The sequence below is a fragment of the Microplitis demolitor genome, chromosome 1, assembly GCF_026212275.2.
Source record: "Microplitis demolitor isolate Queensland-Clemson2020A chromosome 1, iyMicDemo2.1a, whole genome shotgun sequence".
Lineage (NCBI taxonomy): Eukaryota > Metazoa > Arthropoda > Insecta > Hymenoptera > Braconidae > Microplitis > Microplitis demolitor.
Genome location: NC_068545.1, coordinates 4,269,599 through 4,296,960, shown reverse-complemented (window position 1 = coordinate 4,296,960; position 27,362 = coordinate 4,269,599). Strand labels below are relative to the sequence as shown.

The window sequence follows — 27,362 nt, the reverse complement described above, 5'->3', positions numbered from 1 at the left end:
AGTTTTTTAAGACTAATAACAAGAAGTGTAATTGAATATTTAATGTTATGTGAATTAAACCAATTAATTTCAAAATTAACCAGTTGTTTATAATTGTTTATCATCAAAACCTGTTCAAAAATTAAAATACAAATCAAAACCGGTCAAGGAAATTTATTCCGTTCAAGTCTGTTATTTACCCGATTTGTATTGAAAAATAACTCTAAACTCGATATATTGTAATTCAATAACTTAAACGTTCACTTTTATAGCCGGTTTATTGACAGTAAGGTTTTGTGATTTTCCAAAAATTGTAAAGTGTTTTCATCTTGTTTTAAGCTGTTTCGCACTAAATATTTCTAAACATAAAAAAATAACAAATATTAAACCCATTTATTTTTGTAATTTTAAATATCATTAAAAATGAATCGTGACCTTTTGAAATTAAAACTATCCATATATTATAAAAGAATTTTTCATAATTATATGATATAAAAAAAAATCCAAGCGCATTGAATAAAATGCAGCAAAGTGACAGTATCATACATACAAGTGATATTTAATATTGTCATGCATTCAATTCCCGGCGCCCTTTCATTAACTAACGAAATACCTTATAACCGTGTATATTTGCGCAAGACGTATGTACGATTATTAGAATGTCGTGTACCGGACATGAACAAATTGACAATATGAGTCACGTGTAAATGACATATAATTGGGTCATTATCCCACTGTCAAGCGTTGATACTGCAAATTTACCAACCAAGTGACAATGTGTATATATATTATACATATGTATACATACATATCTGTATATATGTATTATAAAGAATAACATGCAACTCTAGTAAAGTTTTATTGCTCCACTTATTGTTCCTTCAATTTTTGACCAATCATCTTGGATCATTATTAAGTCATCCTGTCAATTTAATCATTTAAAAAAAAATAATTATATTCAACATTTTACTGCTGTATATTAATGTGATATTTGTAATAATTATGATATGTATATTTATTAATTAATTAATATTTGTAATAGTAATAAGTAATAAATAAATAAATAATTGATTATTAACGTGAGAGATCTTTAATGATACAATATTTCAAGGGGATTCATATATATATTTCTGACTGGGCAGCTTTTCTTACTATACTATCATTCATGGTCCTATGGCACTAGACATAAACAGGATGATTGCCCTGAACTATCAGTCACTAAAGTGAATAAAGTCCTTTATAATAATTTAACTCAAACAGAGTGCAGGGTCTTAATGTTTCAAATTTTTTAATACGCATTATTTTATTATTTATGTATATATCGCGTGCTTAAAGGTAAAATGGCTTATAGCTAAGGGTTAATAGGGATTTGTGGTGAAAGGGCGTATAAAAAAATTTTTTTTTGCCATTCGGTTTGAAATTGTCTGAAGCGTAAAAATCTGTGAAAAAAAAAAGTTGGTATCCTAAAGCTGAAAGGGCGTATCTCAAGACATACGCCCTTTCACCTTTAAGAAAAGTACTACTTAAAGGTAAAAGGGTGCATAAAAAAAATTGTATTTTTTATACCAAATGTTAAATAATAGTTTCACAAGACAAGTTATACGAAATAACAGCCTCATATACAAAGTTCGATATAAACAAATAGAAAATAAATCAATTACAAATAAATTATGTAAAAATTAAGTAATAAAAAAAATCACAATGACAGATAACATTCAAATATTTTGAAATTTCCCGCCAGTCGCCATACACGGAAAAATTGAAACCCGACTGGTTCCTGTGCAGCACACGACTCAGTTGGGTTTTAATTTTTCCGTGTACTGTACCAAAATGAGCCCGATGTTTTTTTTTAATTAAACATTATAATTTTATGATAATTATTCATGTTTTTAAATTTTATAATAACTATTTCTTAAAATAAAAAGCGAGTGTTTGTTTAAACTACGAATATGTTCTTCTGTGAGCTGGCCGAAAAAAAAATGATACGCCCTTTCACCTTTAGATCACCGAAATTTCGAATTCTTAAGAGTAAAAGGGCGTATAATTCAAGACATACGCTCTTTTACTTTTCAATTTTTTTTTTTTTTCAATTTTAAGCGTAGAATGTGTCTACTACTCGATTAGCAATAAAAAAAAAATATGCGCTCTTTTACCTTTGCAACTTATTAAATTTATTTCATTTAATGTGATATCATTTATTAAATCATTACTAATTATAAATTTATTTTATCTATTGTATGCTATAGTAATTTTTAAAAACAATAGTTTTGAAATACAAGAGCCTCGAATTATGGCAATTTACCGAATTTCCCATAATTTACCGTAAAATCCGGTATTTAAACGGCTAATTTGCCGCATTTCATGGTAATTCACAATAATGCGCGGTAATTTACGGTATTTTACAGTAAATTAAGGTAAAATACGGTAATTTACTGTAATTTGAGGCATTTCTACCGAGAGCACTGTATGTTTTTTTTTTATTTTCAGTGTTTACAGTACATTTTACTTTACGGTAAAATACCACAGAATTGTCGCAATTTACGGTAAATGACCACTCTCTTACTGCAAATTTACAGTGAAAATACCATATTTCTGCAGTAAAATACCGTAATTCTTCTGAATACCGTAAATTAAGGTAATTTCCGTGATTCTTCCGAATACCCTAATTTATGGTAATTGTCGTATTTCTTCCGAATACCGTAAATTAAGATAATTGCCGTAATTTTGATTCGCCAGGGGTAATTTATTGTTTTTACAGTTTATACAAATAATTGTTATGATGATCTAACACCTGATGATTTGTTAAAAACACGTGGTAAGTATATACATGGGTATATAAATAAATAAGTGTTAATATCATTGAAAATATAAAGATCTATCGTGTTGAGTGATCGAGGTTGATGGTTACTCTTGAACATGCCGAGCATTTAATTTCATTTCAGATAATAAAATATGAGAGATCCTACGTGATAATCATGCGAAGGTTGTAACTTTACTCTTCATGTCTATTTACCTTATTATCCTCACGTTTTTATTACTTTAATTAATTTTAATATTTACTCAAATTTTATGATTCAAAATTATTTAATTTAGTAATTCATATACATATATATTCATCACATTATATTAATAGTAATTTATATATAATAAAGCTTACAATCAAAATACATTTATAAAACTGCTTCATTAAATTCATTAATTATATAACTATGAGTGGATTACAACGCACGCGATGCTGCGCGGTTGGGGTGTGCAATTTTTTTTAAGTAATAAAATATTCAGTTAATTAATTCTAAGAGTTTTTATTGAATTAATTACCTTACATCGGACGCTCTATTCACTCTCACTTCAATTTAGTATTTTTCCCAAAGTAAGAGCATTTAACCAGATTGCACTGTATTTCCAATGAATACAATGCGTTCGGGGTGTGCATGAATTTTCTAAGTGATAAAATATGAAAATTATGGATTACATTAAATAACAATAAATGATAATTTAATTTTATAAAAATAAGACACGAGTGATTGAATAATGAATGTATAATAAAAAATAATAAAATAAGAAGTATGTAATAAAAAAAAAAAAAAAATAGTTTGTATATTAAGCTGTTGAGTGAATAATAAACAACAAAAGCAAAAAGAAGTTGAAGGGGAAGTGTCAGTAAAGTAGATATTATATCTAATAAGTAATAATAAAAATAATTATGAAACGGAAGAAATATATTTGTTGATGCCCAATTTTTTAGGCTTAAATAATAAAAGTAATAATAATATGAATAATAATAATCATAGTAATAATAGGGGCCCAATATAACTAGACGTCCCTGAGGTAAAGCAATAAAACTTTACTTGCGGTACTCAGATCACATCAGATGAGATTGACAGACGACAGACGTATTCACCGCGAAGTGACCCCTTCTCATATTATACATACGAGCAAGTTATTAAGCTTAATACTCTTATCCATCGTGTGCTCAGAGCCGGGTACGGGTCGTCAGCTCTTTGCTTAATGCTCTGATAGACCAACACGTTTTATTGCAAAAAAGTTTTGTTTGTATGCTAATCGGCATTGATTTTGTAAGAAGTTTGTTGCAAAAAAAAATAGCTTGTGTGCGCTTCGTGATATGAGTGAACTTTTATATTACTTTCTTATTGACATAAACTTTCAACATCGTTTTATTATGAAAAGGTAAATTATTTTCTTTTTAAGTCGGTCTTTGTCGTCAGACATTTTTTAGGAAACTAATTTTTTTATAAGAAATTATACTTGCAACTTTTGAATTTTATTACATTAAAATAATTTATTTAAAAGTTTGACTTCAATGAAAAATTATAAAAATTAATTTTTTATTTGTTTTAATTATCTAATTTTAAAATGAATTATTCAACTCATTAATAACAATCGCTAATTAAATAGCCATAAATTAATATCTTTTGCCTTACAGTAATTTATTTTATTGTTTTTTAATTAAATAAGAAAAAAATAAAAAAAATTGCGCGCTTAAATTTTTTTGTATAATAAATAATTCATGCAGCAAATAATAACTCGACAAAATTGAATCATAGTTGCATCAGATTAATCCATATTTATTAAAAAAATGAATGAGTGATTTCAACGTGATTACAATCGTGATCACATAAAAATATTTACATCATATAATTTTTTTATTATCTACAAAAAACGTGGAAAATTAACATTCATATGATATGTATATATATATTAACTTCCGGATAATTATCATTATCAATTTCCATAAAAAAACTATAATATCACTTGATAAGCTATATCTATATTATATAATTTTCTAACAAAAAAAAAATATAATAATATGTAACGCACACCATATCGCTTCGCGCTTGAAGTGTGCATTTTATCTCGGATTGAGAAAGATGATTGAAAATGAAACGTCCATAGAAGTGATGATTTAAAATTATTTAAATTCTAATAATTTTGAATCATTTCATATCAGCTTTCTCAATAAAAGATTTTTCAATAAAAATTGATACCCTGGTTAAGAAAAATGATTTGCTTCATGTTAAGTGTATATCTGTATATAAGTCGATTCAAATTATTTTGAATTTTTCCAAATGATTTTTTTAAATCAGGGTACCTAGGTCAAAAATAAAACGATTCAGGCTCACTTCATCTTATTTTCTTTTGAAGTTTTCGATAAGATTCCGACTTTTTCGACTTGAATTTAATTTTTGTCAACTTTTAGAACTTTTTTCATCTTAGTTTCAACTTATTCGTCTTCACTTCGAGCCCAACAGTCATTTATCTTACTGTAGACTTAATCAACCAAGTCAAAAACAAGCAGTAGTTTTTAGTGCAAAATTTGTTTTTCACATTTCATCTCAATTTTGAATTTTCCGCCTTATAATTCAAGTCGAATAAGACTAAATCCAGTCATTTTTTAATTAATTTAGACTTTTCCGTCTTAAATCATGACTAAGTGTGCAGTTAAGTCTAAACCAAGGCTCAAACTCAATGTCATTCATTTCTCCGTAAAAAAAAGTTGAGTTTGTTTCGTGAAAAAAGATTCTAAATTTTGACTTAGTGGACCAACACAAAATCGAGTTTTATTTTTGACCCAGTTATATTTTAATTTTGAATACTACTTATAAATATATAAATATATAAATAAAAAATTTTTCAGTATTTTCTATTATTAAAAGTAAATGAATGAGCAGTTAAATTTGAAAAATTACGCAATTCTTAAAATCATGAATGAATGTGGAATGCGTACTATGTCACTAATGCAGTGATATTTTAAACTTTTAAGTGTTATGTTTCAGTAAATAGATTCATTTCATTAATCATAACTTCTCTGATATCGTAAATAAATAGTAAAGAAGCATAACAAAATAATAATAATAAATTCTAAGTATTTTTTACACGACGTGGATTATTATTCTGTTAAATAATCATGATAAGGCACGTGTTAAAAGGGAATTGATTATTACGTAGTGAGAAAATTTGTCATGTTGAATTATATTATATTAATGTTAATTAAATATTATAGTTATGACGTAGTTTAAAGGTAATTGAAATTGTCATATATATATATATATATATATAAGTAAAAGTATATTATTTCCATTAGAATAATTATTATCAATTTTTTTATTGATAATAGCTGTTTTGAATTATGGATTAATGTATAACGATTGAAAATAATTAGTCATAATTTTTATGGAATAATACAAAAGAACATTAATTTAAAATTTAAAATAATTTTTTTATAAAAGCTATAGAATTAAGACTTCAGGATATAATTCGAAAAAAAAGTGACGTTGTACATAATTGAGACTTTGTGTAAAAGATGTGAAAAATATTTATGAATATTATCGAGAGACATATGGATTAAAACTGTTTATAACTGCAAGATCACAGTAATTATGAATAAAGTAGTTTTTTTATATTAAAGAGTTATGCTAAAACAATATTGTGGAATGACATCATATAAATATGGAAATTTTAAAATGAAATTTTATTTTTTATTTCAAAACACGAAAATGTTTTTTTAAAAAAACGAGTTATAATTTCATAAAAAAGAAAAAATTAAAAATTAATAAACTTTGCTTGTTTACGTTTTAAGTTGTCAAAAAAATTAATATTTATATTAAGTGATGACTATAGTATACCGGACGAAAATTAATGTCCTTCGTGATTATATTATTGAAAGTGAATAAAAAAAATTGTTGACTCGAGTCCAATTCTTGTCACGTTTACAAATTATGAAAATAAAATCTTCTATTTTTTTTTTTTTTTAATATTTATGACTCGCGTAATTTTGAATCAAACAAAATTTTGTAGATAAGATCAGAGTTGAATAAGTATCATACGATAAAAATATAACGTTAGAAATTGCTTCATAATTAAATTTATTATAATAGTTGGTATTAAGAGGGGTCTGAACACAAGCCGACGAACAGAACTAACTTTGTTGCGCAGTGTCTTTTTTCTTTTCAAAAAACGAACATTTTTTACGAATAAAAAAGTATATTGTTAGATATTAGAGTAATCGAGTCTCGTTTTTAATTTTGCGTTTAAAGGTTTTGTTTAAAACAATTTTGACAAAAATTACTAGACACCCTTCTTAAAAAGAATCCTACATAAAAAACGATGAATTATTACTAATGTTTAATTTATTTTTGGCCAGACTAAAATTTACGGTTTTAAATATGACTGAAATCTTAATTTTAGAAAATTTATAACTCAAATTTTTTTCACAAGATTTTTAACTGATTGAACTTTTAATGTCCAAAAAAATTATTTTTTAAAAATATTTTAAATAAGCAGACATTTATAATATTTTTATGTGATTAAAAATATTAAATATATAATACAAATCTTTGTTTTATTACGCAGTTATATATACATATGTTCAAAACAAAGTACCTCGCTCGTGGTCGTCTATATATAATACCAATTCAGTTCATCACCATCAATTAAATATCACATTGTTTTCTCCTCTTTCTATTTACATTTATCTTAAATATTGTTTATATACACAGCTGTATATATCATACTATATACTATTAAAAACATGGCTTGCACTCATCATCTAAATAAAAATGTTTATCTCATAAAATTATAATTTATCAAAATTAAATTAATTCGTTTTATTTATGCTTATTCTCAAGTATTTTATTTACAACTAGCAATTAATTATTATTTATTAATAATTTATTTTTGGAAATACTCCTTTCATAAATACTAAAAAGTATATTTTGTTTTTCTAGGTCTATTAAAATGGACAATTATATTCGTAATTGTCTATATAAGATTTTAATTACAGTATTATATATAAATATATTAAGGTTTAATTGAAACATAACAAACGTGACGATTAATTTAGGCCATTGCACGGAATTTTCGAGAACAATACTGTGAGAATTATGTCAAACAACAACGAACTAATCATTTAATTAAAACAATTTGCTATAAAATTTTTTATGCATCATACTGCGTATATACTAGGGTGATTAGTTTTGGGCGACCATTTTTTTTCACTTCACAGCAAAATTTTCATGTATATATAAAAAAAAAAGTTAACTTAAATTTTCAGTGTTTAATCTTACTTCTAAGTACACAGAGAAAAATGATGCTCAAAATTTGAATAGTTTCTAGTTTATTTTCGACTTAAAGTTAGTATATTCGATACTAACATCAAACCGGGATCATTATATATATTAGAAAATGGCTATTATTTATATTAAAATTTGCTACACATCCAAGAGGAAAATTTGTAATTTCGTATATTAAAATTAATATGAAAAGGAATTGATAAATTGGTTTCTACAGTTATTACTATTCAAATAAACATAGAAAAATTTTAAAAATGAGGAACCGAAAAATTAGTAAACGTACATATTAATATATAAAGATCTAGTATACGAATTTTTCATTTTATTATTTACCACTTATTCGATATATGTATATGATAAATTAATTTATAATAACGAATAAATAACATTTTATATTAATTATTAGTCAATGGGATAGAATTTATAAAATAAGAGTTGAAAATTTTCGGTATTTTTATGAACAATAAATCAGTATCTAGTATACTAATTTTTCATTTTATTATTTACCACTTATTCGATTCATGTATACTGTAAATTAATTTATAATGATGAATAAATGATATTTTAAGCTAATAATTGATCAGTAATATCGAATTTATAAAATAAAAGTTTGTAACTTTTTCAATTTTCGGCTGGAAAAATCAGTATCTAAGATAGCAATTCTTAATTTTACCAATCATTACTTTTTAATAGATCATGCCATAAATTAATTAACTTTCACTAATAAGTCACGTATTATACCCAAAAGTAATAATATTTAGTTACTTTTTGAAATAATTGATAGTAGTTTTTCGGAATCTACAAAAATTAGTAAACTACTTTATATTAAGCACATAATAGTACTAATTATTGATAACAGATTACACTTTTTACTATTATTTATTAATTTTTAATATTCTGTTTTTTCCGTGTACAGTCTGAGTTTAAACTTTCATAGGAAAGAGAAAAAACGCCAGAAAAAAAGAAAGTTTCCTTACTTTAAAATTTATATTAGTCATCTAGGTTTTCCGAAGTCCCTTGCGGGGGTGAGTTTGACGTCATTTATCATGAATTGACGTCAGAATCATTAAATCTCAAGGGCCCTGAGCTATTTGACGAAAATTTTTAAATTTTCTTGCAAAAATGAGTCACAAATTTTCCCTAATTATTTTTTTATTCAAATTAATTATATATTATATATTCATCTAGACTTCATAGCTCCTCAGACAATGGATAAATTACTATAACATATTTATTCATCATTACTTATTAATATCATCATAATCAGTAAATGAATAATTGATCGAGAACAGAGATTGATACTTTTATATTTCCAATTCAATAACAACATAAACTTGTCACATGTATAATTAATCCGTAATTGATTAATAGAACGTGTTTCATTTAATCATAAATACCATAATAATTAAAATAAATTATCATCACGATTATATAAATATATATAACTATAAAAAATAGTCTGATACATTTATGTTATTTTAAAAACGATCCATCTAAAAATTTGTTACCGAGTTTTTAAAAGTGACATTCAAATTATACATTTTATTTTATCATCTTATGCATTTAAATATATACAGATTTAAATTATTTTCATGATTTACATTTAAAAATAAATAAATAAATAAAAATAAACCAATGAAAATAAAAATTTCACTGTATCAATAAAATTTAATCAGAGTTTTAAACATAAATCTATTTTTGTATTATTTGAAAATTGATTATATATTTAATTTTTTATTGATACACTCATATGTCTTATGCTAATATTTATATTTTAAATATACACATATCACACGTTGTACATTGGGTACTCATTCAGTTGTTTACAAATTGCTTTACATTCGATTACGCAATATTTGATTTTTATATTACCTATAAAATAAAATTATTTATTTTTATTACTTATTCTTGAAAATTTTTATACTTTTTCTTGGTAATTTAAAAAATATCACGTAAGTTCATTTAAATTTTTTAGTTTGAAAAAATTAAAATATTGAGATAACAATAAATAATAGTTTTTTTTTGTTATTTTATTGACTTAAGTTATTATTCAATTAAAAATTGTTAAAAGTGTTGACTATTCTAAACTTCAAAACGCGACATAATGACACACTTTTTTTTTTTTTTAATTTTCAAACTTTGGAAAATACAATGAAAAAGAGTAGGGTAGAGTTACCTTTTTTGGTCACCTTAAGACCAATTTTGAACTCGTGAAAAATTTCAATTAATTTGTAAAAGTCGCAATGCCATAATTAATTACTCAAATGTGTAGAAAGATACTTTTATCATACTGTTGCAATGGAAATTTTATTTAATACTTTTTGATTAATTAGATAAAGTTTTATATGTTCAAAAAGGGGGCAACCACAAATGGTACTTTTATCCTAATTGGACTAAATACTATAAAAGTAACGTTTTTAGACTCTTTTGTAAATTTTTTTTGACTCTCCTTTAAAAGTACTAGGGTTCATCATTTTTTCAGTATAAAATACGTCAGAGAAAACTAATTTTGAACTATTTCAATGTTTTTTTTTTAGCATATCTTAATAATATCAGGATATTCATTGATTTTTCTCACAAATTTTCAAAAATTCAAACGTTCAAAAAAAGTTCGTTGTGTCAAGTTTTAAAGTTTTGAATAGTCAATACTTTTTCAAAATTTTTTAGTACGAGTATCAGCTGCTCAATTTAAAAATCCAGTAAGAGCAAATTCTACTTTTAAAAAATATATATTTATATTAATTTTTACTGAAAATTTTATTTGATACAAAGTTACAGTATTAGGGAAAAATTTTCAATATGTAAAAATTTAAAAAATTTATTCTGATTGTGTTTATTTACACTTGTGGGTTTTAAAATTTTGTTTAAAAAAAAATCAATGGTTTGATAAAAAAATGAGTGGAATAATGTTAATATAAGTCGATTGAGTATTAAATTAATTTTTTTTAAATAATTAAATTATTGTATTTTTGTTCCGGTAGAAAATTATTTTCACTTGAATTTATAGTATAGTTGAAACATCTTTCAATAGTTTTACATAAAAAAGAAGTTATTGATACAATAAAATTTTTTTCTCGCCTCCGGGCAGAAAGCGTCAACTTTCGTTCCGCTGTGCAAAACGAAGTTCCCACTTTCCGCCTCCGTCGACGCGAAAAATAGTATTCACTCCTCGGGAAGTAAATAAGAAAGCCTTAGATTACATGTGATCTGAGACATTTCTTACTTTACTTCCCTAGGTGTGTAATATACTATTTTCAGTGTAAGATTTAAAAACCCTTTTTCTGATAAAAATTTTTTTTTTCGTGCATATGAACTTTACATAAAAATTCAAAATATTTTTTTTTATTAAAAAATAGAAATTTGATCTACAAATAAATAACACTTTATATAATCCTCAAAAAAAGAAATTAATAAGTATATTATATTTATAGACCAAATATATGATAAGTTGAGAGAAAAAAAACGTCTATAAATAAAAATCCAGCGTTTAAAATTTATTTTAATTAAGTGTAATATTTATATTAAAGAATAATTTGATATAAAAATGAATAAATAAGTTATTTGAAAGCTTATACAATGCACGTATGATAGTAAAGATATTAAAGATTTGTTCCTTTATGATATATGTTCTCTATATCTCCTTGATTTTCTCTTTCTCTCAATTTACATTACATTGAAATGAGTTTGGTTTAGATTTTATTTGTTATTATTATTATTACTATTATTATGTCGTGTGATGAGTGATGGGTTAAGTGTATAGACAAGTAAAGACAGTGTCATTGAAAGGAGAGTAAGATAGTTATCACTGTCGTTGTCACTTATAACACACATTTTTTTTTACACACTTAATAGTGTATAGATATTATTGTGTTGTGCTGTCAGTCGACAGTAAGTTACATATATATTACACATTACTGACATGTACATTACATATTCATATACATGTATATGTACATATAAGATGTTTAAGTATGAATAAGTGAATAAGCAAGTAAATAAATGACTAAGAAGAAGAAAGAGAAAAATATCTTTTGGGCTTTATTACAGATCATATAGATATATTTTATTTTATATATAAGTGGGGGTAACTCAGTATTGCTTCTTGTATATAAGCTTTCTGTTTTGTCTCATACTTTGGTTGTTACCGCTGGGTAACATTTCCAGGCTTGGCCAACAGCACAAGGTATGATTATTCATTTTTTTTTATATTTATTTACTAATTAGTGTGAAAATCTGATACTGAAGTCAGCTGACTAATAATTTTTAGATTTTTAAAAAACGATAAATTATAAAAAAAAAAAATATTTTAAAAAATTGCACTTGTAGTTTTTTTAATTTTCTAAATGTGCATTTTTTTGTTTTATTTTTTTTTAATTTATTTGTTGACAAAAAAAAATCCAAAAATTTGTAATTGTCTGCTAAGAAAAATTTTGATGATTTCGAAGTTGGTAGACAATTCAAAATTTTTAGATTTTTTTATTAACAAACCAGTTACAAAAAAAAACTAAAAATAGGCACATGTAGAAAATTTTAAAAACTACACGTGCAATTTTTCAAAATATTTTTTTTTTTACAAATATGCCATTTTAAAAAAATCCAAAAATTATTAGACATCTAACCAGTTAAAAATTTTTTTTTCTATCATAATAATAATAATAAAGTAATTTTTTTTTTTCACTTTAAAAAGTATAATTATGTACTTAATATGTTGATATATTATTTAATGTATATCGCGTTATAAAATAACAGATTTCATGCTTTAGCAAATTGCACGTGTTCATTCGTCATCCTCAAGGTTGTATCAATATATATTTTTACAGTGAAATATTAATTCAAGTAGTTTACTTGAAGATTGTTCAAGTTATTGTTTAATATGTAACAAATTATAATAACAATAATAATAATAATAATAATAATAATAATAATTATTATTATAATTAAATATCTATTAAATTACATTACATTTAATTTAAAGTAACAAATTTCTCTTACTGCGTTTTAACTTTTTCTCATTCTCATATTTGCACAAGTATATACTTTTAAAGATAAAAAAGACAGATTTGAAATGAGTGATATTTGCGCTGCGGCTTAATTTTAGATAAAAATTGTCACATATTGTTTAATATTCATTGCATTAGATCTGTTTTATTCCATTATATTAATCAAAATGATTATGTAGAAGTGAAACTATAATGAAAAAAAAATAAAGTAGAAGACCAGACGTTGTGTAGACATTGGAAAATGTGTTGACATTTTAAATGAATGAATACGAAAATAAAAAAAGCTAAAAATATTTATTAAAAAAGTTAATTTTATTTTAGCTTTGATTTATTTAAGATGGGTAGTTTTAGACATGACCTTGGTTACATGTAAACTTGATAATATTTTTTTTAGACATATGTAATCGGTCTTAAAATCTCCATGACGTCAATAAGTTAATGGTGACAAGTGGACGAAAATAAAATTTTTATTTTATTATAAATTAAAACATTTTGAAATTTATTATCTGTCGTTATTTTAAATAAACTAACAATTTATTTTCGTGTTCGTAATAAAAGTGTTTTAATTATATAGTAATAAATATATATATTAGGCTGGTTCAAAAAAATCAAATATTTTTTATTTTTCAAGGACATACTTCTAAAAGTTTGAGTAGGGTAAAAAAAAATTAATGTTAAAATTAGAACTTTTAATATTAACATTAAGCAATTCCTGATTGAAATTTTCCAATTTAAATAATATGCACTGAAAAAAATAATCGGTAGCAGCTACTTATTGGCAATCGCTAGCTACTACTGATTATTTTTCGGTAGCCGCTACCGATTATTTTTTGGTAACCGCTACTGATTATTTCGGTACGTTACCTAATTTTCGGTAATAGCTACTGATTTTTTCTCGGTAGCTGGTATCAATTCAAATTAGTAACGGCTACTGAAACAGTCGGTAGCGGCTACCGAAAAATAATCAGTAGCTACCAATTATTTTTTTCAGTGTGAGAATTTTTTTCTTTAAATTTTGGAATTTTATAACTCATTAACGAACAATTGTACCAAAAAGATCAACGCATAGTTTCATAGATAATTGAATCCTCTACAAAAAAAGTCTCTTATGATTTTTTAATAAATTCAATATTTCAAAAGTTATTCGCGGTTAAAGTTGAATTTATATAATTCTTAGTTTTTTTTACTTTTCTAGAAAAACTATCAGGCTCATTACAAAATTTTATGGCCTTTTTTTGTATATCGTTTCATTTCCAACAAATTATTCGGTGTAATTTTTTCAAAATACTTGAATGTTTTTTAGTTATTTGCATTTGAATTGAAATCAGCCATAATATGACTTTTGAAACTGAGTGATTTTGAATACAAATAATTAAAGAGCATCCAGAAATTTTGAAAATTGTAGAAAATAATATACTTATATCTATGTTCATAATTAAACGCTTTTTTTTTTAAGAAATCATAATTAAAATTTATCATGTTATGAACGGATTTAAATTATTAATTTTGAGAAGAAAATAAGTCATTAAAAAAAAAAAAAAAAAAAAAAAAAAAAAAAAAAAATATGTGATAACTTGGATATTTAATGTTTGACTGCGTATTAAGCGTGTCTGCTACTAGTAAATATATACGTCATTTGAAACCTTCAATGTATATATGATACTGATGTGTCATTTGCCGCAGGATATTTTCACAGTTACTAAAAACTTATTTATTATCTATCACTATGTACTTCAGATACTTTTATTTCAATTTTTTATGATTCATTTCAAATTAAAATTAATTCCATAAACGGTTCGTGATATACTAATTTCGTAAATGTTGTTAACAGTAAATTCACGAGAACGTTTATGATAACGATTAATTTGATGATTCATTTTTTTATTTCATTATTAAAACTTACATCTCATTCGTTTCTAAGTAGGTAATCTGAATAATTATAATAAATATTTATTCTATTTTTTTTTTTTTTTATATTTTTAATATACCTTCAATGGCAGTGATTAGTTTAGATGTAAAAATAGTTTAAATCGTATACTTTATCTGCGTAGTATCTGTTTTTTTACTTTTGATAAATAAAATTAATAAATTATTCAAAATATTATTCATATATATTTTTATTACTTCCATTTTAATTTATATAATTAATTGTTTAAAGTCGTTTAATTCTCTTATAAATTATAACAATTAAAACCTTGAGTCAAAATAAATAATTATTTTTAATTTTTTGTTATCATACATTTGAATATTTTTTTAATTAACGTGAAATTTTTGAAAAATGCATATAGATCACAATCTCTGTAAAAAATGAGAATCTACAGAGAAAAATATTGGCTCGAAACCTACCAATTTTTATTACACTGTCGACCAAATTTAAAACAGGAAGTGAAGCATCCAAAAAGTTATTAGGGTAGAAGTACCGTTTTTGGCCAGTTTAGGGTTAGGTTTGGCCACTTAGAAATTTAAAATAATATAATTTGTAAAGTACGTAATGGCATAATTAATTTTTTAAATGTTTTCGAAGGTACCTTCATCACATTATTACAATGAAATTTTTCTTTAATACTTTCATTACTTGAAATAAAGTATTGAATGTCCAAAAATGGTGCCGTGGCCAAAAATGGTACTTTTAACCTATGCTTATAAAAAATTATTATGCTGCAACACAATTGTTGTAGTATTTGAAAATAATTGTTATTAAGGCTTACCGATAAGTTTTTTGCGCGCAGTATTGTGACAAAGCATAATTTTTTGGATGCTTCACTTCCTGTTTCAAATTTGGTCGACAATATGATCAAAATTAATTAGTAGGTTCCCAGCCAAAATTTCTCTCCGTGTATGAAGATCTTGCCTTTATTTGTTTGGATAGATCTGAATAGATCAAAGCTAAAAAATATAAATTATCAAACTAAAAATTTAAAATGTCTGATTTTAAAATAAATATAAAACTCATAAGAAAAAATATGATATCTGTAAAGATCTATATGAATATGGATCTAAATAGATCTTTTTTTTCTCATATACGAAAAATAGAATTCAACTAAATATTATTTGAAAGCAACTTAAAATTTGATAAAATTTCCAAGTAAAAATTAATTTAAAATGAACGCATATTAAATAAATATAATATGCTTATTGCTACTAATTGTAAACCGGAAGTTATGATTAGTTGAATGGTTACAAGATCTCACTACTACTTTTTACACCGAAAGTATATTGATAACATTTCAAACAATCTTAAACCTTATGATCACATAAATATCATATTATTTTTCAGAAGTCAAACTAACTAATAAATTATAATTAATTATATCATTTGTTTATCTTTTAAATTTATCACATTTCACACGTTATTTGTGTTTCAAACACTTATCTAAATTTATTGTAGCACTTGTTATTTCTGAAAACATCTACATTCCACTGAGATTGTTATTAAATAACAAAAAACTTTAATTATAATTATTTAATCAGTTCAAAATTTTAAATTTGAATTTCGCGCTTTATTTGAAATTTTAGTTATTTATAAAAAAAAGTTTGAAGTATCAATTGAAGCTCATTTTTTTATTATTCTTAGTTAAGCTTCCTCATATTAATTTTACCTGCATATCAGTTAATTTGTCATGTTATTTTTTTTGTTTTATGATGAGAAATAAATATTTATCAGTACTAGTAAATTTAATGCTCATATTTGACGGCTGTTGAATGTAAAAAAAAAAAAAAAATGGGTATTAATAATGCAATACGTACAAATGGTCGTAGTTAGTGGGAGACAGCAGGTAGTTTTTTTTACTTAAACAGTTCTGTACTCACTTCATCTCCTCACACCGTCTTTCACGGGTCAAACTACAAATCTCCAGTGATACTAGATCCAGATCAACTTTTAACGTCATCTAATTTTATTATTAAATTTTAAAATAATAAATTATATTTAAATTTAATAATTAAAATTTTTAAATATAAAATGATTTTGTCGGCATTGTTTTATAAAAGTCATTACTCTTAAAATAATAACTATTCAAATAAATTAAAAATATTTTAGTGTTTTAATATTTTTTATGAATAAAAAGTGTGGTAATTTTTTGTGATAATAGTGATAGTGAATGTAGTATACAGTGAATTTATAAAAAAATATTTGTTTATTTTTTTTCAATGACTCATAATTGTTTAAATGCTCACAGCAATTTGTAAGTTACTGAGATATTTTTTTAATTTTTATAAAAAAAAAAAAAATTGTTTTTTGTTCGCTCTATTTTTTATCACTAAAATAATCGCTTTGGAAAATTTTATTGTTTTATCTTATTGCATAAAATATAACTACTTCCAAGTTAAATTTTTTTTTTTTTTTTTTTTTGACAACACAAAATAAAAAAAAATTCGATCGTAAAGCACTCTGATGCCTCGCATAATGTCGTGCAATATTTATCAATAAAAACAATTTAATTTCAAATTATGAAATTATATTTTTAATTTCAAACAAGTGTATAAAAGTTTCAAATTTTTTTAATTTAAAATCTTAATTATATTAATTAATAAAAAAAAATGTTAAATTTAAGAATAAAATTGTTGACATTTATATATTTAATTAAATCTTGTTAAAATACCATTGGGTCAAGGTAAAATCCACATGTATTCGTTTTAGATTTATGTCCTTCATTTTCATTTTTCACAACGTAAATCTTTTTAGCCTCGGATTGTCAGTCATCCTAATAACTTTTTATAACAAATATATATGATAAATTCCTTTTCAAGTATTTATAACAATTAATCTAATAATAATAATCATAATAATAATAATAATAATAATAATAATAATGATGATAAATAAAAAAAAGATATTTAAAAAATAGAGAAGTGTCATAATGATTAATTTACGCATCAGGTATCAGTTAAAATGCGAGCAACAAGACATTATGCTACTGATTATAAGATAATGATAATTTTTTGTTATTATTATTAGTATTTATTATATTTTTTTTCTATGTCTCACTTGTTCGTATTGTCTTGAGCGTGAATTCATTTATGGTCACTTTAATTATTTCGTCCTTGCATGGTTCTATATCAGCATTAATTAAAAAACTGTTAACATTAAAATCTTTAACAGATAAAACAATTACTGAGAAAATTATTTTTTAATAATTATTTATCAAAGTATATTAATTTTAATATTTTTACATTAATAATTACTTATGTCATATATAAAAAATAAATATTTTGTTGTATTAATCCTTGTTATTGTTATTAAACAGTTAAATGGATTAATGATACATGAAATTGATTAAATAATTAATTATATTATTTACTGTATTATTATTATTATTATTATAAAAAAAAATATGATTATGTATTATATTACATTGAAAAACTGAATAGTTTTGTTAAAATACTTTATTTCCGTTCGTGATGACCTCTTTGTATCCGCTTTTAATCGGTTTTCTAGAAATTATTAAATTTTTTTGCTCATTATTAATTTGTTAAGTATCTTCTGCTTTGAAGAAAATTCCACATAAGTTGAAATATTTGAAGAAATAAAAATGTCTTTTTTACAATTTTTATTCATAAATTTATCAAAATCTTTCATGTTTCCATTATTTTTGATTTAATGCAAGGTTTCATTGTGATTGATGAAAATCTATTTAATTCTTATATATTTAAAAAAAACAAAATTAATTTTAGTATTTTATCTATTACTCATTCCGCATTTTCTTTTCTACAAAGCTTTAAGATTATATTACTGCATATATTGATTACTTAATTTATCACTTGTGCTTGAAACATGTTATAAGAGTTAAAAAAATTTGTATCAGTTGAAACCTCATTTACTAGGTTGAATATTTTATTTTTTGGGCCATATTTTACATAAGTTTTAGGTGTAATTAGTTTCACGGAGTCTGTTCTCTCTGTCTTTTATTTGGAACCAATAGTTTAACCTGGGATAATATTTCTAGAGAATCTATATTACTATTTATTATTCTATGAAAAAAATAAAGGTCAAAGTTTTTTCTTTTCACCCAGACAGCATTCAAGTCGGAATAACTTCTTTACGACGTCTTTTTGAAGGAGTCCTCAAGAAGTCTTATAATGACTTCTTAAAGATGCCATTTTTAAGAACTCTTAATTAAGAGTTCTTGAAGACTCCATAAATAAGACGTCAGTTTTGTGACGTCTGAATGTATTCTTTTTTTGACTTCTTTATGAAGTAAAAATTAGGAGCTCCTTAAGACGTCATGGTAAATTTATAATGAAGTCTTATTTACGAAATCAGAAAAAAGGACTCTTTAAGAACTGTTTTCAAAGACGTTTTACTGAGTTCGCAAGATGGCTCATTCGACATCTTGAGAACTTCTTAAAGACTTCTTTAAGATGTTGATGAGACGTCTAAATCATAAATAGAAACTCATTCAGAACTTATCAAGATGTCATTTAGCTATCTGGGCATATATAAGTCATATAGGTTATGATTTTTCTTTGTATCTTTAGTACTTGTAATAAGACCTTTGTTTCATAAAGTTGGTAGACACTTTTAAAAACTTTCATTGAATAGATTCAATCTTAGAAATTTGCGTATCTTAGCATGGAGACCAGATTAGAGTACTATATTCCAGCAATGGTTTGACCAACGAGGTATAAAATTTAACTCGTGTAGATTCCTGATGGATGTCTTTACTCATTATTTTTAAAAAATTTTTAATATGGAATACTGTTAATAAATAAAAAAAATTTTTCTTTTAAAGTTTTTGTAATATTTGAATATATAGAAAACTATTCCAGCTGTGCAAAAAATCAATTTTCGTATATTTGTAAATTACACAAAAGTTTGAAAAATTTTTTCATCAGTTTTAGAATTAAGAAACTTTATGTCACTGTTCTTACTAATTTATAAAATATCATTTTAAAAAATAACTAAATTTGCGGTAAAATATTACACCCCCCCCCTCACTGAGTTTTCATTAAGAAAATAATATAATGAATTAAGAGAAATCGAATTCATAAAAAATAAAACTGCTCAGCAGGAAATTAAATAATGGTCTTATAATTTTATTAATAAAATATATAAGAAGTGATCTTTCGTAATATTTATGAAAAACTTTAAAAATATTTATCCAACCCAAATCATAAATTCTAAAAAAATTTTTGAAAAATGAAAAAATTATAATTGAACCCTAGTGTCATAGCTTACTACAGTTTATTTTTAACGATTTATTTCTATCAAGGTTATTTAGTATGAGCACATTTAATTTAATTTTTAAAAATAAATTCCATTCTTTCTGATATAAAAATAAACTTCCTTCAATGTGTTTACAAACTAAAAAAGAAATATTTAACATAATTCAATTTTATATTTACTTTTTCATGATCAAAATTTATTATTATCTTTAAAGCTTACTTTGACTCAAAACAATGCTTCCATTTATCAATAGCTAACAAGACTTACTTTAACGAACATTCTGCTGCCAGTTTTTCTTTTTTAAATAAATAATCAATAAAAATTACACTCAACTTTTATTGGTATTTATTGTATAAATACCTAAAGAAGAATCTGTTATAATTTTTAAAATTCAGTATACATAATATATTGAGTTCAAAATATATATACATTCTTCTAAGGAACAGTGAAGTATGAACTGGATTTTTCTGACCTCAAGTACGTGGGTCGGTCTTACACAGTAAAAAATATTTCGTGTAAAAAAAAGCACGTATTAAAATTAGAATGTTGCATATTTAACACTTTTGTGTGTAAATTTAACACTCATTTTTTTAACAACTTGAATACGAAACTAAAACTTTTCAAACGTTATTATCAAATCAACACAATATTTTGACATTTATTTGCGTTACTTTTAACATACATGTTTAAAATTTTTTATACATAGACGTATGTTAAAACTGTTCAAACACCATTTTAATTAAAATTATTTCGTTCATTTATAAATTTTTTTAAAAACACTATTCTACCGCCAAAATTTGAATTTATTTATTTTCAGAACTTTCTTACAATAAATTAAGAAAAAATATTCCGAGCGCAAAGAGTGAATTCTCTTACATTAAAAAAGTTGTCAACACTAATTATAATAAATAAAATAACATAGGGTACTAATATGATTAATGCGATGATAATAATAATAATAATAAATACAAATAAATGTTAAATCTATACCATCGCTTATACAACATGACCGTGTGGCCTAACGGATAAGGCGTCGGACTTCGGATCCGAAGATTGCAGGTTCGAGTCCTGTCACGGTCGACATTAATTTTTATTTTTTTTAAAAAATGATTTCATTGCTCTCTTATTTAATATATTCAATGCAATAAGTAATGAACATAAAAAAAAATATAATTGCAAACAATTCATTGAAATCAAGTTAATTAAAGTTAGAGTGAATAACTAATTTAAAAATTTTTTAATTTTAAAGATGATACACGATACAATGAGTTGATATTTAATGCATTCAAACAATGTTAATTATTTATTCATTTATCTGTCTGAGAGATAAAATAAATATTTCCGTGCTACTTTGCGCGTCTATTGTAAATTATATAATTGTAAAAAAAAAATAATAATTATTATTATTATTATTATTAAGATTAATTTTTAATTGCAATATAAATTAAATTTTATAAATATTTAAATACTAAATGAAAAGAAATGCAGGGTTTTAAATAGTTTAGTAAATAATTTAAGTGATGCAAGTTTTAAATTGATCTTATTTAACCTTTTGTGCATTTAAATTATTCTTTTAGAGCAACGATTCATTTTCTTAAAGCAAGAGTTATTGACTGTATGCTACTCAAAATAATTAAAAAATTTTTTAGTCAATTGTCGTTGATAATATTTAATTTTTTTTGTTATAGCTCGCGTGTGAACACAAAACTAAGTCCCGTCGTCGAGAAGCAACAGAGCAGCGCAGAATCAGCAGGAAAATTTCGACAAAATCACGATATTATTGGAACTTTCATTAACAAAGCAAACAATTTAATCCGGAAAATTTATTATTTTTGATTAATATCATTTATATAAATATATATATTTATATATTCATTTTTTACGAAGCGCAGACTCAAACAACCGCGCCGATATCGTAGAATGGTAGAAGGTGAACCTCACTCAAAGCCCAATAATAGTAAGTTGATATATATATATATATATACACATATACATGTAATGCCTGTATTGAAAGTAAGAGTTCAAGACTCATTTAGTCTGTTGAAACAAACAAATTTCAAATTAATGCAATTTATCGGGTTTTAAATAATTGGTTCCCCGAGGGCAGAAAACGTTTAGCTTCCTACTGAATTAGTTTCTATTAAACTGTCTCGTTTCAACTGAGTTTAGACCCCTTATTATATATAATATATGTTTCAAGTATTGAGTATCAAGAGATACATATTTACTGTATTTAGAAATTAATTTCTTGAATTAAAGAAATATGATATATATAAATATTAGGGTGGTTAAAAAAAAAAGAAATTTTTTTTAGATATCATCTGAAAAGTTTCTTCTATGTATAAAAAATATTCTTCTAAAAACGCAGCTCGATATTTTAAATTGAGACACAACGATTTCCTGTTTTTCCGTATAAATAACACATGAAAAAATTTTTTTTTCGTCTTTTCCACCTGAAATTCTGAAAACGTCGTTAATAATATTGACTTTTACTAATTCTCATATGCGATGACGGTAAAATATATCTTTACTTAAAATTTATAAATTTAATTAAATATTAACATTCATATTTATTTTCAGAGTGTGATGTAAAAGACAATCGTCTAAACGGCTGCGGTTCAAAAGACCTAGAGCTTGCCGGTAATTATTATTGTTTAAATAACCATAAAATTTATGAATAAATAAGTAGTTAAAATTCAAATTATAATAAATTTTATTATTCTGCCAAATAGGTATTGGGTCAAAAGGTAAATCCTTAGACCCCGAAAAAGGATCATACATAAAAGCTGACTTTGAGAAAGCTATCGAACTAACCGGTAAATATTTAATAATCAATAATTAATTTTAATAAAGTATATCTGTACTAATTCCAAAAGGACTTATGGAGACCCATTTTAAAGCTCAAAATTGAAAAAAAAAATTTTAAAGCCGGTAGGTCTACAATTAGTCATGCGCCCTTTTAGTTTTAAGAAGCTCCCATTAGTCAAAAGGGTGAATGAAAATATAAGTCCTATTGAAATTAGTAACTCGATATCAATATTAATTAAAAACTTAAAAATAATGATTGTTATCTATAGAATATGGAAAGTTTCACTACTTTCTACTGGCGGTATGCGGGTTCGTCAGTACAAGTGAGGAGATGGACGTAATTTCTATGTCCTTTATCCTGCCAAGTGCACAATGTGACTTGAACTTGAGTACCGCGGCAAAGGGATGGCTCAGCTCGATCATCTTCATAGGGATGATGGCAGGAGCTTATGCGTGGGGTTCAGTAGCAGATGCACTGGGCCGACGTAAAGTTCTTATTGTCATCTCATTTATGAATGCCGTATGCATTGTTGCCTCCAGTTTTAGCCAGTCCTATGAACTATTTTTGTTCTTCCGTTTTTTGAACGGTGCTGCGTAAGTATAAACATTATATTCGTATAATAAATCAATAAGTGAACTATTTATTGATCTTTTATAATTCGATTTCTTTAAATTAATGAAATAAATAAAAAAATAAATTAAACAGTTTAGGTGGCAGTGGACCGGTTATCTGGTCATACTTTGCTGAATTTCAGCCGAAATCAAAACGGGGTTCAATGTTATCATTTATGGCAGCATTTTGGACTCTGGGAAATTTATTTGTGGCTGGATTGGCATGGCTGATAATCCCACATGACATTGGTATTACAAGCGATTCATTTACATTCAATTCTTGGCGAATTTTCCTGCTGATCTGCGCTGCTCCGTCATTCATCGTGGCGGGACTACTATTTTTACTACCCGAATCACCTAAATATTTATTATCACGCGGAAGATATGACGAGGCATTAAATATATTTCGTAATATATATGCTATTAATACTGGAAAACCACGTGATAGTTACACAGTTAAAGAATTAATACTTGATGATTTTAATAATGTTAATGTTGTTGAGTCTATTAAAAGTACGGCAGGAGCCATTGGTAGCGGCGCCGTTGGTACCAAAGATACTAATAATAAAAAAAAAAATAAGTACAAGATAATGTTTGGTGATATTATGGATAATAGTAAACAATTATTTGTATCACCAATACTACGTTTCACAGTGATATCTATTATTATTAATTTTACATTTCACATTGGATATTATGGGCTGATGATGTGGTTCCCGGAATTGTTCAATCGATTTGATCTATTCCATCAACGTCATCCTAATCAAGATACAGATATTTGCCAAGTTACTGAGTTTTATATTAAAGTTAAGAATAATATTACGGCGCAAGATCAACCCTGTGACAGTAAAATTGGTGAAGCGGTTTTCATTGAATCACTTATTACTGTTGCTTCTGCTATACCGGCTAATATAGTTGCTGTTCTTGGTATGGATCGTTTGGGCCGAAAGTTCTTTCTTGGTAAGACTTTTTAGTAGATTTTATATTTCATAGAATTCTAACTTTTGTATTTGTTCCCATTACCATGGTGGACTTTTCAAATGAATTAATGATATGTATAATTTAATAATAATATTATTTTTTTCTTATAATTTCAGTTTTCAGTACATTGTCATCGGGTGCTTGTTCAGTTGGGTTATACTTTGTTTACAACAAAGTACACAATGTTATCGTTTCGGCATTCTTTAGCGGTGTGATAAGTTGTGGTAATGCGGCTCTTGACTGTCTTATCACGGAAGTATTTCCTACGAATTTAAGAGCCACCGGTATTGCTATTTCGATGGTAGCGGCTCGACTTGGCGGTATAATTGGTAATATCGTCATAGCGCAGTTACTGGACATGTATTGTCCAGCACCTACTTTTATTGTTGCTGCTCTTCTTATTGGTAATTGTCATTTTTTTTTAATACTACACGAAAAAAATAGTGGCTACTCTCTGGGATAGTACTGAGTGCTTTCTGTAAAAAAAAAAAATTTAGACAGTACTGTATGCTATTTAGACGGTTCCATGAGTCTTCATCCCCGGACAAAATATCGCCGGATGAAAAATCCTTACATTAAAATATCCCCAGACAAATCCTTCTCGTAACAAAATATCTTAAATGTAAATATTTGTAACATAATATCATTGCTTGACGAAAAAAAAGCTTATTGTCTCGCTGTGCCCTTTTTTCATGGATTTTGTGTGTGTTTATTTGAAAATAGACCAATACATATGCTTGATATCATGATGTGCCTTTATTTTCACAGATTTCGTGTGTTTCTTTTTTTCTCAATATTTAATTCCAAGTCTGCTTTTTCAGTCTATCTTTTTAGAGACTGCTTTTTCCGATTGCCAAGGATATTTTATCATGGGGATAATTTGTCTCAGGATATTTTATTTGAGGATATTTTGTCCGAGGATAATAACGCCTAATACCCCCTAGACTATATCCGCTATTCTTTGGATAGTACAGTACTATCCCGGACAGTAGTGGATATAGTCTAGATAGCATACAGTACTGTTTAAAATTTTTTTTTTATAGAAAGTACTCAGTACTATCCCAGAGAGTAGCCGCTTCTATTTTTTTTTTCCGTGTAGTTCATAAAAAATAATTTCTGGGTAATATTTCAATAAATCAATTTTTTTATTTCCAGGAGGAGGATTACTATCATTATTTCTACCAAACACAACACGTGAACCACTTTCCTGACACCGGCAAACTAACAATTCAACATTTAGATATTCCATGTATAGTACACGCAATGCATTTGTGAAATACGAGCATTTTAAAACGTATAAAAATAAATAACAATAATGGAGATAACATTAAAATCACATGTAGCTAAAATTCATCAGAATCAGACAGGGTAGTAATTAGCGTAGTGTAGTTTTATTTTCTTTTATAGAAACAAGAAATCATATTCATAAATTTTATGTTATATAACTAACTGATTGTCACAAGCGTGATCTGAATGGTTGATATTAATTAATCAAAATGTTTATTAGTTCTGAATGTGAAAAAAAAATTAAGTAATAATTAATATAATAATAATCATCATTGTAAACAAATTTATTAATATATGATAGTTCTAGTTATTACTATAGAAATGCTCAATTGATTTTTTTTTTAAACTAATTTTATAAAAAAATCTCGAGCCGTATCTCCAATATTTTTTATTATTATATTTTCTTGCATTATTCACTCAATTTTATTTTATAACTATGTATTTTAATATTATTATGTTATATACTTTTAATTTAGAAACATTTATTGCAGTCTCTGCAATTAGATTTTATATTTGTGATTCATCACAAATAAATTTTTAAAAATAAAATAATTAAAACTTAAGTAATTTACTTTTATTTTCTTATAGTTAATAAATTGTTTAAATAAAATTTATTTTAGTTATGCGGGCCATCAATTATTAAAAGTCCATCAAGGAACTAATAATGGCCAATTAAAATAAATTAAAGCACTAATTGAAAAAACATGTTGAACACAGATTTTTGAAACTGAAATTCCCTGACTTTTCCAAGTATTCTGGTCAAATAATTAAAAAATTCCCTGACCGTATGTAGTAATATTGGATCATTGGAAATATTTATTTAATTCAAAATAAAATGCTATAAGTCAGTTCAATAAATAATCAATCATTGTCGTTAAATGAAACTTTATTTTACTATTTGTCAATGTTCATAGGTTCTTTTTATTTATTAAATGAATAATCTTTTATTTTTTATTTAAATCTATATTTTTATATAACTTACTCTATAATAACATATAAATAAATTTTTCATTTTACCTAGAATAAATTTCATAAATAAGAACGTTTTATAGAATATTAATAAAATATTAATCAAGTACGCGAATAATAAATATAGTGAAACTTATTAGTTCAATACTTGTGTATACTTTTAATGTTTTTGGTTTTTTAACTTGTCAATATGCATGTTAATAACTTGAAGATCCTGACGATTGGTTTCTACTGAGACTTTTTTTTTCTAACAACCTTTTTAATTCTAACTGCTTCATTTTTTCGCTATTGGAATCAATTTCTACTAATTTTTTTCAAGATGATATTACAATCGCATTCGCGCCGCGCCACTTTTTGAACAGTTTTGACAGAAAAAAAAGTTATCGGATTTTTTCAGTCAAAAGAAAAGAAAGTAAAAATTTTTCCAGCCTTGTGACGAAATTCCCTGACTTTTTCAGTGTATTTATGATT

General features: G+C 25.0%; 1 protein-coding gene, 1 long non-coding RNA gene and 1 other non-coding gene across 5 annotated transcripts; 2 read left to right on the top strand and 1 right to left on the bottom strand.

Moving 5' to 3' along the window:
• Nucleotides 1-2: 2 nt before the first annotated feature.
• LOC128667963 (uncharacterized) lies at nucleotides 3-16,885 on the bottom strand. The gene is made up of 4 exons (XR_008403856.1): nucleotides 16,817-16,885; nucleotides 15,778-15,955; nucleotides 3,298-3,419; nucleotides 3-901 (listed from the first exon to the last, which is right to left on the bottom strand). It is a non-coding gene; the product is annotated as an uncharacterized LOC128667963 (long non-coding RNA).
• Nucleotides 3,944-26,787, top strand: LOC103575001 (synaptic vesicle glycoprotein 2B). 3 transcript variants are annotated; one of them, XM_053739863.1, is made up of 8 exons: nucleotides 3,944-4,167; nucleotides 21,923-22,191; nucleotides 22,815-22,874; nucleotides 22,967-23,050; nucleotides 23,312-23,636; nucleotides 23,749-24,614; nucleotides 24,752-25,039; nucleotides 25,791-26,787. In XM_053739863.1, the coding sequence occupies exons 2-8, from the start codon at nucleotides 22,155-22,157 to the stop codon at nucleotides 25,844-25,846; spliced, it is 1,716 nt and encodes a 571-aa protein (XP_053595838.1). In that variant the 5' UTR covers nucleotides 3,944-4,167; nucleotides 21,923-22,154; the 3' UTR covers nucleotides 25,847-26,787. The 3 variants fall into 3 exon arrangements, with proteins under 3 accessions (XP_053595838.1, XP_014300417.1, XP_053595835.1); XM_014444931.2 differs by lacking the exon at nucleotides 3,944-4,167 and adding an exon at nucleotides 12,154-12,252; XM_053739860.1 differs by lacking the exon at nucleotides 3,944-4,167 and adding an exon at nucleotides 17,154-17,253.
• Trnar-ucg (transfer RNA arginine (anticodon UCG)) lies at nucleotides 21,242-21,314 on the top strand. The gene has a single exon. It is a non-coding gene; the product is annotated as a tRNA-Arg (tRNA).
• Nucleotides 26,788-27,362: the final 575 nt, after the last annotated feature.

Excerpts from the sequence above, each read along its gene's own strand:
- LOC103575001 (XM_053739863.1), top strand. The coding sequence starts at position 22,155 with ATGGTAGAAGGTGAACCTCACTCAAAGCCCAATAATA. Across the intron at positions 23,051-23,311 it reads GAAAGCTATCGAACTAACCG|AATATGGAAAGTTTCACTAC; the intron begins GTAAATATTTAA and ends TGTTATCTATAG. Across the intron at positions 24,615-24,751 it reads GGGCCGAAAGTTCTTTCTTG|TTTTCAGTACATTGTCATCG; the intron begins GTAAGACTTTTT and ends TTATAATTTCAG.